At 33.3% G+C, this 16,385-nt stretch overlaps 1 protein-coding gene and 1 pseudogene across 1 annotated transcript; both read left to right on the top strand.

The window, feature by feature from the left end:
* Positions 1–906: 906 nt before the first annotated feature.
* On the top strand, positions 907–1,784 carry LOC116125975 (annotated as a pseudogene).
* A 3,774-nt stretch (positions 1,785–5,558) lies between these two features.
* Positions 5,559–6,732, top strand: LOC116125974 (protein LURP-one-related 10-like). Its single transcript, XM_031411687.1, has 3 exons — positions 5,559–5,861; positions 6,016–6,243; positions 6,367–6,732. Exons 1-3 carry the CDS (start codon positions 5,607–5,609, stop codon positions 6,730–6,732), a joined length of 849 nt encoding a protein of 282 aa, XP_031267547.1. The 5' UTR covers positions 5,559–5,606.
* The last annotated feature ends 9,653 nt before the right edge of the window (positions 6,733–16,385 follow it).

The following is a 16,385-nucleotide window of genomic DNA, read 5'->3' as shown; positions in this document are numbered from 1 at the left end:
TGTCTACTTGTCCAAGTCCTATGCGATTTAAGGATGTCTCTCTGTGCAGATAACCAATGAGAAGTGGGTTAGGAATTGTACTACACTTGTCCGACTGCAAATGTCATGATTACTACCTTGAATCCCCCAATTATAAATAGGGGCTCCTCTCTCATTTACGAGATTAGCTCATCTTTAGTCTAAAAAAGCATATTCTCTCTCTCCTCTCCTCCTTCCCTCTCTTCTCTCTCTCTCTATTTTATCTCTCTAGATTGTAATTTAACTCGATGTACGTGACCTGACTGTAACCACCTATTAAGGATGTAGGATTTACTTTTAAGCATCCGAACAACTTTAAAAACCGCTCCTTATTTATTTCTCATTGCAATTTTCATATCACATGTAATTTCTAAGTCTGCTTGCACTTTATACGTAAAAATCGTTGGTGTCAAAATCAAGCATCAACATGTATGTGGTCTAACACAAAGCTTTATGAATGACATTTACAGAACAGGACCTTTGTTTCATTAATTGTTGAAGTTGTGGAAATGATAACCAATAGAATTTGCTTTTGGTAAGCGCCAACGGTACTGTTCAATTCTCTTCTCGCCTTTCGGCTTCACTTCGAATTATAAATCTTGGAATGTGCATATCCTCCCCATTTTCTCATGCCTCCCACTTGACTGGATTCAATTCGGTAAGGTGTGTTCGTTCAGTGTCTGGCTACTCGCCAATTAAATCCCTTTAACCAATTCAAATCTAGATAAGGCTTTAGAGAAATAGAATGAAAATTTGTGAAGTACTTAACTTGTAATAAACAAGTATCAAAAGGCTTTCCATTACTAGTCACTTCGAAAATTCTTCATCCGATTTTTGTTTTGTTTGTTAGTTTGCTGTATAAGATATTCCTTGATCACCTCTCTTTCAATGGCACATTTCGCTTATACTTCTCCACCAGTAGCTAATCCCTTTTCAATTATAAGCCCTCAGTTTTGTGCTCATCCTTGTCCGGTTGAGCTTGCAATAGATAAAAAGCTTAAGACCATAACCGATGGAAAATTTGTTGTGCAAGATATGAATGTCAACATCCATTTCAAATTGAAGTTAAGAAGTCGAGCTCTGGCCGCATTTTAATCGACTCTGCTGGAAACCCCATTGTCACTCTAAGAGAGAAGGTCTTGTATCACTATTTTTTGTATCTGCCTGTACGAATATCACTTCATCACTGTTTTCTGCAATGGTTGATTTATTTTGGTTTATACATATAAGAACAGCTCATGAAAGATGGCAAGTTTTCAGGGGATATAGTAGAAGGGTCCAGAAATCTAATATTTAGTGTTAAACGATCCTCAATGTTGCAATCAATTACAAAGCCTAAGTTAAATGTGTTCTTAGCAAACAACACTGAGGACAATGTTTGTGATTTCAAGGTTAGAGGAAATTGGCTGGAACGATCTTCTGTTATTTATGCTGGAGAGTAATCCACAGTTGTTGCACAGGTAAAGAAATTTAATACCTTGATTCCTAATCTAAGTTTTCAGTTGGACAGCAACCAATTTTACTGCTTTTGGGAAATGCAGTTGCATATGAAGCAAATCGCTCAAAATCTGTTGAATGGAAAGCAGATTTTCATGGTGACAGTGAACCCTAACGTGGATTATGCATTCATTGTTTCTCTTATTATGATTCTTGATGCAATTTACTCCGGAGTTTCCAATGAAGATGAAGATGATGATGATCATCATCATGTATTCCTAGATCTAGTACTTGGACTATTTGGCGTACCTGGTGAATTTGGCGGTTAATTATTTTATTTCCTAAATTCTTTGTATTTTCCTTTCGGAAATAATACAGTTACCGAAGAATGTGCATTGAATTCATGCACCGAATAACGTGATATCATCTTAACCGTTGATTAATTATGAATTTCTTTTTTTAAGAAAATATGATGGTACCATGTCATTCAGTGCATGAATTCAGTGTGTACTCTTCGGTAACTATAGCATTGCTCTGTTTCTTTTGCCTTGTTCAGTGATTAGTTTAGGAGTAAACGACTTTTTTCCACCTAAATAATGATTTAATGACACTTTTTCACCCGTAGATTTTTAAAATATCACTTTGTTATCCAAAATTATTAAATTATACTTAGAAAGGATTCACACTTAAACATCATCAGCAACCAAACTCCTCCGTGAATAGTCTAGATGGTTAAGACAGACTAAGGATATTGTGGATCAATAATGCTAGATGTACAAAAAAATTTACGAAGATTTCTTGTACAAAGTGATGTGGTAGGAGATGAATGGAAGAGTGAATATAAAAAGTCAAACTCATCATATCAACACTTTTAATCATTTTTTGCTACATCACTTTATACAAAAAATCTTTATAAATTTCTTTATCCATGTTTAAATACTAGTTATGGATATGTGCACGGTCCATGTTCAATTCCACATCTCAAAAAAAAAAAAAAAAAAAAAAAAAAAACAGAATGAAAGTTTGTGGAAGTACTTAACTTGAATAAACAGTATCTTATATTGCTTACAAATTAATAAGTTACATATATTGCTTTGGATGGCTTGGTCTCTGTGAAACTTCTCCTCACCCATATAAATTTGTTATTTTTTTGTCAACTTCTAATAATACAACCGTATATCTGACAAGCCCTCGTATAATAAGAGCCTTAAAACGAATTTCTCATAAAAATAAATAAATAAAGTGTAATTTTTCAATAAACTACTCTCGATGACCATTTAACAATATTTACGCACCTACAGTTGCAATAAGCTAGCGTTTCAGTTAATTTATAGGCATTTTAATGCACAAAATTTTATCCACAGAGAACGTTATGACCATGGTTTATGGTAATTTGTTAAGCAAGACATCAAAGCATCCTTCATAATTTTTGACTCTGTAAAATAACTCCAAGTAAACCAACATCAATTAACATAAAATAGCCAAGATAAGCTAGCTAGATAGCGGATACCTTCGTTCTGGGGGGATTGACTATTCACCAAGAATAGAAGACCACTTAGAGAGAGTTTGTCCTTGTTATTACATATTTTTCATAATCAATTTGAGTGTAAGACAAATACAAAGCAATAGCATAACGGTTAGAGTTGGTCAGGACCAGTCCCAAGCAGGCCCGAGCTTGGGCCCGTTTGGGACTGGTCCAAATGGGACCAGTCGGTCCCAGACCATGACAATTTTAGGACCTGGACCGGTCTTATGGGCTGGAAAATTTATTTTCCCCCATGATCTTTTTTTATATTAATAGTTAATTAATATAAATGTAATATTCACATTTCACACATTCACGCTTCACAAAAACAATTAAATAATTTTTTATTAAATATTTATCTTCATCGTCAATAATATTTACATCATTCAATCTATATCCTAAAGAGTTCGAGTAGTTCAAGATCTTCAGGATGTTGTTGTAGTCTTCTTTCTGCATGAGTCCAATCCCGTAAACACGTTATCACTTCAATCATCTCATCGGTTAAAGAACATCTCATGTCTTCAACAATCCGACCACTCGTTGAAAATGTTGACTTAGATGCAATTGTAGAAACTAGCACAGATAAAATGTCACGTGATTTAGGCTACAATGGAGAATCGACTTTCATGTTGGTTCGACCATTGAAGAGTATCCATGTCCGTTTCTCTTTCATCGTATAAGGACAGGTCCACTTGTAGGTAGCAATTCAGCTCATTGGTTCATGTATGTACAAACTGGAGCTGCTACTTCTGCCATATTCCATATATGTCCACTTGCTCGATCTTTGAGGAGGTCTGCATCAGGGTCTGATGTCTCTCATGAACGTTCCACTCCACTTCCATTGTACAGTTCTCATACAAAGAAAAAGGCCCAACTGTATATGATGTTAAACTAAGCCCTAAACCCTTGGACCCTACAATTTGATAGGACTATTTGCCAAGCAGGTGGCTCTAAAAACACGAATCCCACACTTGTCGAGCAAACCACGATAGTAATTCATTTGTAAAATATTTTTTTAGTCTCATCGGCTGGGACTCTTTAAAAGTTTAAAAGCCTGTACTAAGTTTGCTCTTTATTCGCCGTCGAAATATAAATTTAGGTAATAAATGATATTTTAAAAGTTTGTGGGTGAGAAAGTGTCATTAAGCATTATTTGGGTGGGAAAAGTTATTAAACTTATCTATGTTTATTTATAATAAGCTTAAAAAATTGTTTTGTATTTGAAATAACTCATAAGTTAAATCAATAAAGTGTGTTTATGAATGATATTGATTCATATGAAGTATTATAATGAAAAGAATATAGAAAGACAAAATAATTATTTTTTTATTAAAAATTTATTTAATATTTTTTAATAATAATTAATAACGGGAAAATCTCACAAAAATAGATTGAAATAATTTATGCATAATAAATTTTTCTTTCCTTGATAATAAGCCCTCAATAATTCGTGCAAAATACTAGTTAATTATTTGAATATGATATCATATTGCATAAACATTAATGAAACTTCACTTAAATTAAAAAAAAAAATATATATATATCTATATTAAGATTTTTAATTTAAAAAATCCATGGTAAATGAAAAGAAAATAGAAATATTACATGGAGAAAACATATAAAAGAATAAATAAAATATAAATAGAGATAATATCAAAATAAAATGAGAGGCATGGTTATATAACCGTTGGCTGGCTGCTGCCAACGGTTATAAAGAAAAGTAAAAAAAATTTTTCTTTTATAAATTTTATAAAATTTTCTTTTTCTTTTAACCCTTATAATTTATGTTTATTTCAAAATTTATAGAGGGTTTTAGTAATTGTACAAAGGACTAAAATGAAAATATTTAAAAAAATTTGGGCCTGGTCCCAGGCCTGGGCCTTGAAAGAGGGCCCAATGGAGGGACCGAGCCTCCTAGGACCGGGTTTTTGGACTCAGTCCCAAATACCCACCTCTAATAACAATAAACATAAGCTTGATTCTAACTCGCCAAACCACTTTAAAAATCGTTTTTTTCCCATCCATTATTTGTTCTCTGGTATGTTCCTAGTTGATTATTCGTAACCTCACACACACCCTATCTAATCCCTCCAAGGTCGATTGGGCATCTCTGACATGCTCCTTTCTTCTTTGAAAGGCCTTTTCATGTGACTGATTAAACAATTGTACATCAACTTGTCAAATTCTAATTTTAATTTCATGTGACTGGTTAAAAAATTGTGCATCAACTTGTTAAATTCTAATTTTAATTTCATTCGACTGTTTAAACAATTGTGCATTAACTTGTTAAATTCTAATTTTAATCTCATATCTACCAGACTACCCTGCAGTACTTTCCCCATCTCAGAAGATGATCGTGACAACATCACCAATCATATTCCTATTAATCTAAAGAAAAGCTTTAGTGGAAATAATTAAATAAATTAAATTTTGAGAAGACTTTAAAGTCAAGTCATGATTTTGCTTTCTTGGAAAATTCTTCACTTCAGTCATCACCACTTGTTCTTTGTTAGTCTATATTTCCGCGTATTACATGCCCTTGGTCATGTATGTACATAAAAGAAGCTAGACTGAAGAATTACTCATCCCAAAATCATATCAAAGATTCTTCATCACCTTTCTTTCAATGGCACATTCCCGTAGTACTCATCCACCAGTAGCTAATCCCTTTTCCATTATAAGCCCTCAGTTTTGCGCTCATACTTATCCTGTTCAACTTGCAATAGTGAGAAAGGTCAAGACCATAACAGATGGAAACTTTGTTGTGCAAGATATCAATGGCAACATCCTTTTTAAATTGAAAGCTGCAGACTCAATCTTTCACGATCGCCACGTTTTAATCGATGCTTATGGAAATCCTATTGTCACTCTAAGAGATAAGGTCTTGTGCTTGATAATTTGATAGCATCTCTTTTCCGGTTAATTTCCATTGTATGTGTATGTATGTATGTATGTATGTATGTATGTATATTCAATCAGTAAGGATTTGAGTTATTCACTATCTTCAACCAGTTAATTTCTCTTCTTTTATACAGATAAGGTCAATTCATAAGAGATGGCAAGTTTTCCGGGGAGAGAGTATAGAATCCAGTGCTCTAATATTTAGTGCTAAACGAGCCTCCTTGTTCCAATCAAAGCACAACGTTAATGTGTTCTTAGCAAAAAATACAGAGGAGAGTCTTTGTAATTTCAGGATCAGAGGAAATTGGCTGGAACGATCTTCTGTTATTTATGCCGGAGAGTCCTCCACAATTGTTGCCAAAGTAAGAACATCAATATTTTATTCCATTAAGATTTTTTTATTACTTAATTTGTATTTTGCACAGTCTATCTCATCTTTTACTGATCATGTTTAAAGCTTAATTCAATTCTTCTTGTTTATGCAGCTGCATAAGAATTGCACGGCTCCAAGAATCTTGATTGGGAAGGAGCGTTTCATGATGACAGTGTACCCCAACATGGATTATGCACTCATTATTGCCCTCATTGTGATTCTTGATGCAATTAACTCCGAAGACGATGATGAAGACTATTATGAATCCTCATTCCCTCAAAACGTCAGTCAAATGGTTGATGTAGCCGGAAACGTCAGTCAAATGGTTGATGTAGCCGGAAACGTCAGTCAAATGGTTGATGCAGCTGGAAACGTCACTCAAATGGTTGATGTAGCTGAAAACCTCAATCAAATGGTTGATGGAGAAGATGTAGCTGACGATGAAGACTATGAAGACTATGAAGACTATGATATATGAATCCTCATTCCCTGAAAGCCTCAGTCTAATGGTTGAAGTAGGAGATGATAACGACGATAATTTGATTTTCTCTCCTCAATCATTTCTATTTTCCTTAAATGTACATTGTCAAGTTTTTATTTTAGTGTAATAAGATATGTTTCTAATTTTATATGTTAGACAATGTTGAACTTTATATTAAACCCAAATAAAGTCATTAGCAGCTCTTGATTTTACTAGGATTACTGTCCTTTCTTCTTACTAGAGCTGGCGGTGGGCTGATTCGTGCTATTCCGGGCTTAAAAATTCGAAGCATGTCATGTCGTAGGTTGTGTCGTGCCAAAGCCCACATAAATTAATACTTTGTCGTGTTGTGTTGACCTACCACATTTGAAGGCCCATGGCACGGCCAGCTATATATTGTGTCGTGCCGTGGGTCATGCTATGGGTTTGCTCGCATGCTTTGTGGGTTGGCCTATAAATTATTTTTTTAATATTTATAAGTTAAAGTAATTTTGATTTACTATTAATAATTATTATAAAAATATTTTATATATTATATTTAGTGAATTTTGTATTTATGTTAATTAAAAACTATATAATCATTATGAAATATAATAAAAGTTCAGTATTATTATCCATATTCTGGATCTGATTTTTCAAATAATGTTTGTTTTATTATTTGCACAATCCAATCTACAAAATATGTTTCCTGACAGTTTTCTAACTTTCTTTTTTACCGTTGGCTTTTATTTTTCTCAGCTTTCTCTTCATTGACATTTCCCACTTTTTTTTTTTTAACCGTTGGCTTTTATTTTTCTCAGCTTTTTCATTATTCTTCACTGACATTTCTCACTTTAACACTTCACCATTTTTAACTTTCTCAGTTCACCACCATTTTTAACTTTGAAAAGTATATTGTGATCGTCAAAACGGGGCAGAATATGCCCGAAATGGAGAAGGACCGAGTCAATCGCAACAAAGTATTATAGACAACTGTATGGGATAATATAACGAATGCACTGTGGGCAGTACAGTGAACCATGTCGTAGTTGTTAATGGAGTATACGTGTAATAATGATTATAAGGGTTGATAATTAGTACTTTTGTCATATATGTATTAATACAGTGTTTTTAAACAGTTGGATTAGTACTTGAAATTAATATGAGTTTTTGTTTTCTAATATCTATGGGTGACAAAATTACCAATAAAATATTTAGTATTATTAAAATGTAACTTGATAAGTTATATATATAATAATACATTATTTTAACAAAATGCAACAAAATATTATATTAGTAAATCATTTATAAAAAAACATATTAATTAAATTTTCAACACAAATATCAAGGTCAAAATACTCTATCAAACACATATATGCAAATCCTATTCTCATAATCATAACCCTATCCAACTATCCAATACTATTCCCAAAATCCTATCCAAAATAATAAATCAAACACATCCTAAAATATTAATTAAATTTTAATACTTTTTATTGTTTATAAGTTATAATTATAAATTACAAATACGAAGTTAGAAATTTTTTTTTTTTTTTTTTTGTGTCATACTATGCTAGTCCGCGTGCCTTTTTTTAATGCCCACGACATAGTCTGCATGATCATGAGCCGTGTTATACCACATTTTTTTGTGTATGATGTCTTATCATGTCGTGCTTTTTTTCGTGTTGTGGTAGCTCTACTTGTTACTCTCCTTACCATCGGACACCAACAGACTCGAAAGACGAGGACTTGGATTGGAGCATGGATCCCTCCGTACCAAAGCGGAGTTTTTAATATTTTGCAATAACCACTTCAGTCCACCAACCACCAGAGGAGTTACACAATATTTACCTAATTAATTAAATATTTTCTGTATTATTTTAATCTATTTTGTTTTTAAATTTGAGTTGCCTCCCTTTTTGTTTTTTAATATCTAATAATTATGAGAAATTTAAAAAACATACATATCTAATATTCTCTTCATATTATAAACTTAGCAACAAGTGAACACGCACAAGACTTTGTCAACTTCCCCAACAACACGGTTTGAATTGTCGTCAAAATCTGATAATCCAAAATCTCTAGAAAAAAGCCACTGAATGTCATTGTATAAGACGAAGCAATTTATGAATGAAATTTACAGAACAAGGTTTCTTCAATACTGCTCTGCGCATCATTTTCTCCATCAACCGCGTTACACGCTAACCAGTAAGCTTGAAGATCATAAATATAGTTTACTTCCCATCCCAAATGAAGTTACATAGATTGCTTCTCCATACCCATCATCTCATTTGTTTATTTTCTGTCAACTTCAATAATAAATATAACAATAATGCTACGGACACCAGGATACTTATACCCAAATCTTGTACCGGCCTACGTGTCCCTTGACTCACACAAAACATGTTTGACGTTATTAAATTTTTTTCTAGTGAACGGTTGTTCATCAAATATGGACAGTCATTCACTTACATAGACTCCCGTCGAACATCCCCATCTAAAGGACACCCGTCCATCAGTAAATGTAATAAAAAATCTAAACAAAAATTACTTATGAACTGCCGTTCATAAATATTGGACGGGAGTTCATATGCTAATGGACGCCCGTCCATTAACAATTGTTTTTAAAAATTAAAAAACATTTAGGGACGACCGTTCATCAGTTATGGACGACCGTCCCTTAATTTTGGACGGGCGCTCGCAAATAAGGGGCATCCGTCCATAATGTAAATATAAAATTTAAAAAAAAAAACTTTAGACGCCCGTCCATAATGTGGTTTTAAAAAAATTTAATACGCCCGTCCATAAATGGTGGATGAGCGTCCCTTACGTGTGGACGGGCGTCCATAAGTAATGGATGTCTGTCCATTATGTTGTTTTAAAAAATTTAATAAAAATTTTGGATGCCCGTCCATAAATTGTGGACGAATGTCCCTTACGTGTAGACTGACGTCCGTAAGGAATGGACGCCCATCCATTATGTTGTTTTAAAAAATTTAATAAAAATTTTGGACGCCCATCCATAAATTGTGGACGGACATCCCTAAAGTATGGACGAGCGTCCGTAATGAAAGGATGCCTATCCATTATGTATGGACGATCGTCTCTTATGTAAAGGATGGTCGTCCACATAATATGGATGACCGTCCATAATATAATAAATTGTTATTTTAATTAAAAATTTTTACTTATTTGCCAAAAAACATTAGCTTCTCCAATACACTTCTCCAAAAACCAACGTGAAAATTTTTCGAGCGAAAGAAAAAAGAAAGAACCCATTTTATACCTATCGTTGGCTTCTGCTTCATCGTTCCCGTCTGTTCTTCGCGTCTGCATTCTTCTCGAGTTTCTTCCTCAACAGCCGTTTCTTCCTCATTTTCTAGCTACTGTGACAAGAATGAAAGCTATAAATTTTTTGTCCAACAATTGTTTACAGTGGAAAGGGAGATAAGAAGATCAAAATTTGTCCAGATTAAAAAGATTTGTTGAGGTTGTTAACTGGTTTTTATTTAACTTATGCATTTATTTAGTTTGGTATTCTATTTTGGATTGAATATATGTTACAATAGCAAAAATCTGATAGAGAATATTTGTTGGTGATTGTTATTAATCAAATTCGTGAACACGAACACTAGTATTGGTTTTGCATTAAATTACAGAATATGGAAGAGTCCAATTTGCCTCATTTCAATGATGTTGAGGTAAATTGTGCTTGAAACCTTAACGTTTTCGTTAACATAATTTTAAATTTATTGTATCGTATTGTTTCTTTTGATGTGTTGTATTAGTACATTCTAATTTTGTCTATTATAAAACTATTAAATGATCAGGAAAATAAACGTGATGAATTAGAAGATATCGAATGTGCAGAGGAAGAAGTCGAGCCTCATATTGGAATGACGTTTGATTCAGTTGATAGTGTGGTGAAGTATTACAAACGGTATGGTAACAAAATGGGATTTGAAGCAATGATACGTACGTCAAAAAAAGGTGATGATAGAGAGATGAGATATGTGATAGTGGCATGTTCGTTTTGGGAAGGAGAGATGTAAGTCTAGAAATACCTTGAAAAAATAACCTATTGCCAAAACAGATTGTAAGAGTCGGATTAATGCAGCTTTGAATGGTGAATGCAAATGAGAAATTAAATCAGTTGTACTTGAACATAACTATGATCTTACAAGTTCAATAAAAATAAGATATTTCAAGGTTAACTGAACAACACAACCTTATGTGAAAAGGCGACTTGAAGTTAATGATGTGGCTAGGATTAAACCATGTAAAAATTTTCAGTCATGTTCAATTGAGGCGGGAGGTGTAAAGAATTTGACGTTTCTACAAAAAGATTGTAGGAACTACATTGAAAAAGTGAGAAGGCTACGACTTGGAGTTGGAGATGCTTCGGCAGTACTTAAGTATTTTATGAAAATGCAAAAGGAGAATTCAAATTTCCGGTACATGATTGATGTAGATGAAGAGAGTCGATTACAGAATGTGCTATGGGTTGATGCTAGATGTAGGGCTGCATATAAAGAATTCGGTGATGTTGTCACATTCGACACAATATATTTGACAAACAAGTATGATATGCCATTTGCTGCTTTTGTGGGGGTTGATCATCATGGACATTCGATTTTATTAGGTTGCGGATTAATTTCTCATAAGGACACTGAGACATTTGTATGGCTATTTTGTTCTTGGCTTGAATGCATGGATCTTGCTCCTAATGGAATTATCACTTATCAAGATAAGGCCATGCAAAATGCAATTGAGATTGTTTTCCCTGGTACAAGACATAGGTGGTGTTTGTGGCATATAATGAAGAAACTACTTGAAAAGTTAAGAAGGTATAAGAAATATGAAACTATAAAGTTTAAGTTGCAAAATATTGTGTATGATTCCTTTACTCGTGAAGAGTTCGAAGAATGGTGGAACCAATCTATTGATGCGCACAACTTTCACGAGAATGCATGGTTATGTGGATTGTACAAAGAAAGAGTACGATGGGTGTCTGCATTTCTTAAAGATACTTTCTGGGCAGGTATGTCTACTACCCAACATAGTGAAAGTATGCATACATTTTTTGATGGGTATGTAAATTCCAAAACTACTTTGAGACAATTTGTGGAACAATATGATAATGCATTGTGAGATAAAGTGGAAAAAGAAATGGAGGCTGATTTTAGATCTTTCAAATCTTGGATACCATGCATAACTAATTACCCTATTGAGAAACAATTTCAAAGTGCATACACAACTGCAAAGTTTAAAGAGTTTCAAGAAGAGATTGCGGGGAAGATTTATTGTGAGTTATCTTTTTTGAATAAATGTGATTCATACGAGGAGTATCAAGTTTTGGAAGATGTTTGGTTTGGAGATAGTAGTCACCGTATTCCGTTTGCAGTATACTTTGAAGAAAGTTCGTGTGATATTCATTGTACTTGTCATTTGTTTGAGTTCAGAGGGATTTTATGCAGACATGCCATTATGGTGTTGATTCATAAAAGAGTTTCACACATTTTATGGCGTTGGAGGGAAAATATAAACAGATGTCATACGAAAATTAAGGTGAGTTATAATAGGTGGAGCACCAACATTGAAGGACAACGTTTTGATAAGTTGTCTAATTTAATGTTGACAGTAGCTAATATGGCATCAAACAATAAGGAAGATTATAATATGTTAACAGAGTTTATGATTGACACGAGGAACAAGTTAGAGCAAAAGGAAAGTGAGGGAGGGCTTGGTACAAAAGTGAACATCTCTTCCACAACCAGTTTGAGTAGTCAAGATGGGGACAGTCCTCCGAAAGAGAGGAATAGTCTAATTATTAGTCCACAGGTAGTTCGTAGCAAAGTTCGTCCTCCATGTAAAAGAAAGCAATCAAAGGTTGAAGAAATTGTACGTAGGGTTAAAAAGAAAAAATTACAAAAACAAAGAATTGGTATGAGTTATACACCTATGCTTACATGATTTTTTTTTTTGAAACATTATTTACTTATTTGAAGTTTAGAATAATATCGACTTGATTATTAATGTGTTAGGGTACTTTTTAGGAAAAGGATCATCAGTATAGCGACAAAAGGAACAGTTTCTTTCATGTACTTCTGTGGCCGATACGAAAACTCAAGTGTTGTCGAATGATGTTGTTACTACCTAGGTATGTGTTATGTATTTTGTATAATTGTAATTGGCTTAAGTTTTCTATAACATGTGCTAAATTGTGGTTGTTAAACAATGACAGATGTCCACTGGTCCAGTTCAGAATCTTGCAGGATAAAGTAATTTCTACATAGGACAGGAGTTTGTAAATGATGAACATGTCTCGTTGGGAGATGTTTGATATTGTTGAAAGGTTGAAGCATATAGAATTGTATTTGGTAGAAATTTTTCATGTTTTGGTTAATTTCTGTCGAATGTAGTTGAGTTGTATGCTGATTCAGTTGTTTTGTTTTTAATATTTTTGTCATTGGTTGCGTAGGGTAGTGAATTCATGATAATGACCTTAATGTAACTTATTATGAATGTTTTCAGTATATATTATCGTCACATTGCAGACTCCGATTGTAGATGGAATTTTGGATATGCATTTCATTTGAGATTTGAATTTTGATGTCTTTGGGTATGTCTAGTATTACATATACATATGCAATTAAAAGAGTAGTTCAGATATGTATAAACAAAAGGCAAATCTATTTATAAACAAAAGACAATCTTTATCAAGAACATCCACTGAAATCAATCTATTTATAAGCAAAATGCAAATATAATCTTCGTACATAAAGCAAAATATTTGAAGTACACATAATCATAATTAACATTCATAGTGCGTTCCCCAAGAATGTTGACAAGGAGGAGGCTGTTGAGAAATTCTTCATCATGGTGCAGGGGGTGGAGGTTGACTAGAGGAGGAGGAGGCTGTTGAGAAGTTCTTCATCATGCTGAAAATCTCTGTCATGCGTTCCCCAATGATGTAAAATGTTTCTTCTATTTGTGATGCAAACGTGTTGAAATCACTTTGCAATTGATCATGTTGTTCTTGCATTTGCCTCTCAATACGTGAAAAATGCTCCTCTTGAAACTTTTTCATCCGCTCAAATCTGCTTTCTATTTCCTCTAAAGTATGAGAAGACATATCTTCTACATTCTCAGATGATCCAGGTTCAATACTCGTTCTTCTTCTTTTGCGCACATAGACTTGTCCTTTATTAACCCCTTCTGAAACACTGACACCTTCTTGAAATGTTGCATCTCCCTCCATTTCATCCCTAATCACAAACTATTTTCCTGCCATATTCTTTTTAATCAAACCCATTTTATTCAATATCACATCCCCTAACACATTATTTGCAGAAAACTTAATCTTATTTGCTACATCATTAGGGGTGATCTCAATACCCAACTTCTCACATATTAATGTAACAAGCATCCCCCAATGTATTTCTCTTTTTTCTGCTTGAATCTCTCACAACTTCTTAATCAATAACTTCACTGAATTAACTTGCCTCCTTGCTACTGCTGCTTCCATGAACATTAAATCCTTAACCGTCACATTTCCATTTGTCTCTTTCCTACCATTAAATGTGTAAGTCAGATATCTATGAAATACTCTCATAGCAAAATTCTTTAACTTTGTAGATTTACACCTATGTGGATGGTAAGTCCCTATCCCGAAAACATCAATCCAAGCTTGTTTGGAATCCCAGGTTCTAGATACATTTTCCAAACCTTCAAAATCAAATCATATCTAGGTTGCTAAATCTTGTGGTCTCACTGCAAAGTTCTGATTCTTTAATCTAAAAAACATTATATACGCCAGAAACTCATCAGTATCTGTCTCCACAACTTCCAAACTACCAAAAAACTCATAGATCAAATGTTTATATCCATCATATCTAATACTGACCAAGGTCCCATTTCAAATTATTAATCCAACCATTCATTTCATTACCTAAACCTAAACTTGTTAGAAGTCCTAAATCCAAACTTCTTCCAAGGCAAATATCCCTTTTCGACATGTCCTCGTATTATTTTTTATGTCGCAAGTCTCGAAATTGAATTGCAGATGATGATGTGCCTTCATGAGGAATGGTTATATTTTTTGTTCTCACCATTTTCTGTTTTCTTCTAAAACCTGTATACATAAAAAAGTCATCATCATAATCTGCCAAACCTAAACCAACGGATATGGATACCTAATAAACCGACAGATAACATCATGCACATAAATTGGATTAAATTAAACAGATAAGACTCTTAGCTTTTAGCATTAATATCATTTCAAATGCTAATATTGCAATATTCAATACATAATCATGAATTCATTCAATAGGATGCCAACATCATGATTCCATCTAGAGAGAAAAGATATAAAGATATAAACAGACCACATTAGGATCGTGGTCTGACCACGAATAATATTTACATATAAAACCTCCAAACATGTGCAGGAAATGATGGCAACAACTAAAATGGAACAGCACCAATACACTTTCATATGCATTCTAAGACTGTCTATTACAATGGATTGAGGCATAAGACAAAAAGAGTTTGGGCAGGATTGAATCTCATTTCCTCAACCTCATTGACAATCTTGAAAAATTTAGAATGTTTCGAGCATGCTGCAAGTGGATAATTAGTCACCAAATAAGAAATTCAAGATTGAGGCACACCAGTATCTTTCAAAAGAGCTATATATGTTGACCAAAACTTTTACTCCGTAAATCCAGTAAAAGTCCCCGTCCCATGCACTTCAAAACCGAAACAATTTTTCATCATGAATGACAACACTCTTAGAGGAAATTATAATATGCATATTTTGTTAACAAATATGCTCTGCTATAGAGCTAGTGGAAATAGTTTGCTCAACTACACGCAAGGCTCCATTTCCGTTCTATTGAATCTATGAAGACCTATGAATTGATTGTTACAGTTTTAACAAAGACTCAAAAAAATCAATTGCAAAAAATCAAAGTAGAACAACTAAATTGATTACATAGATTAGAGTGCATGCAGTTATGACAAACATGAAATAATTTCAGATTTAATGGAATGAACACTAAGAGCTGAAACAACATATTAGAACAACGAAGAGTAAAAGCTACAATTCACCAAGACCATTTACAGTGAGCAGAATATCCCAAAAATTTTACATAGCAAGAGCATCAAAACAAGAACCAAATATGTAGTGAGCAAAGCAGTGGGAAACCTCCTTAGATTTTTTTACCTTCTATCATTTTCTTCTTCTTTTTTTATTTTTTATTTTATTTTATTTTTTTCGGTGTGTGGGGGCTTGCTCTTCTTAGTTCTAGATTACCTTCTTACTAAAAATTAATGCATGGTTCAGCTGCCATCCCAGAGTAAAATTAATTACGATCAACATCAACACCATTAATAAAAAAAAACACTGCTGAAAATGCCATTGTGACATCTGAATTTAGTATTCATTTTATGTCAAGTAAAAAGGATTTTGATAATAATAATTCTAACTTGCATTTCCATTTCATGATTTATTTCCCAAAAAACTAACTTCTATTTGTTTTAATATTTTTTTTATCCAAAAAGTATAAGTCATTAGCAAGGCAAAATTTTTCTTCTTTTAACAGGATATACAAATCCTTAATATTCTGTTCCGTAAATTCTCAATATGAATATCTGAGTTCTGACCATTA

The sequence above is a fragment of the Pistacia vera genome, unplaced genomic scaffold (genome assembly GCF_008641045.1).
Source record: "Pistacia vera cultivar Batoury unplaced genomic scaffold, PisVer_v2 Contig174, whole genome shotgun sequence".
NCBI classification, from domain to species: Eukaryota; Viridiplantae; Streptophyta; class Magnoliopsida; order Sapindales; family Anacardiaceae; genus Pistacia; species Pistacia vera.
Note: the sequence above shows the minus strand (reverse complement) of the source record. Positions and strands in the feature narration are given on the sequence as shown.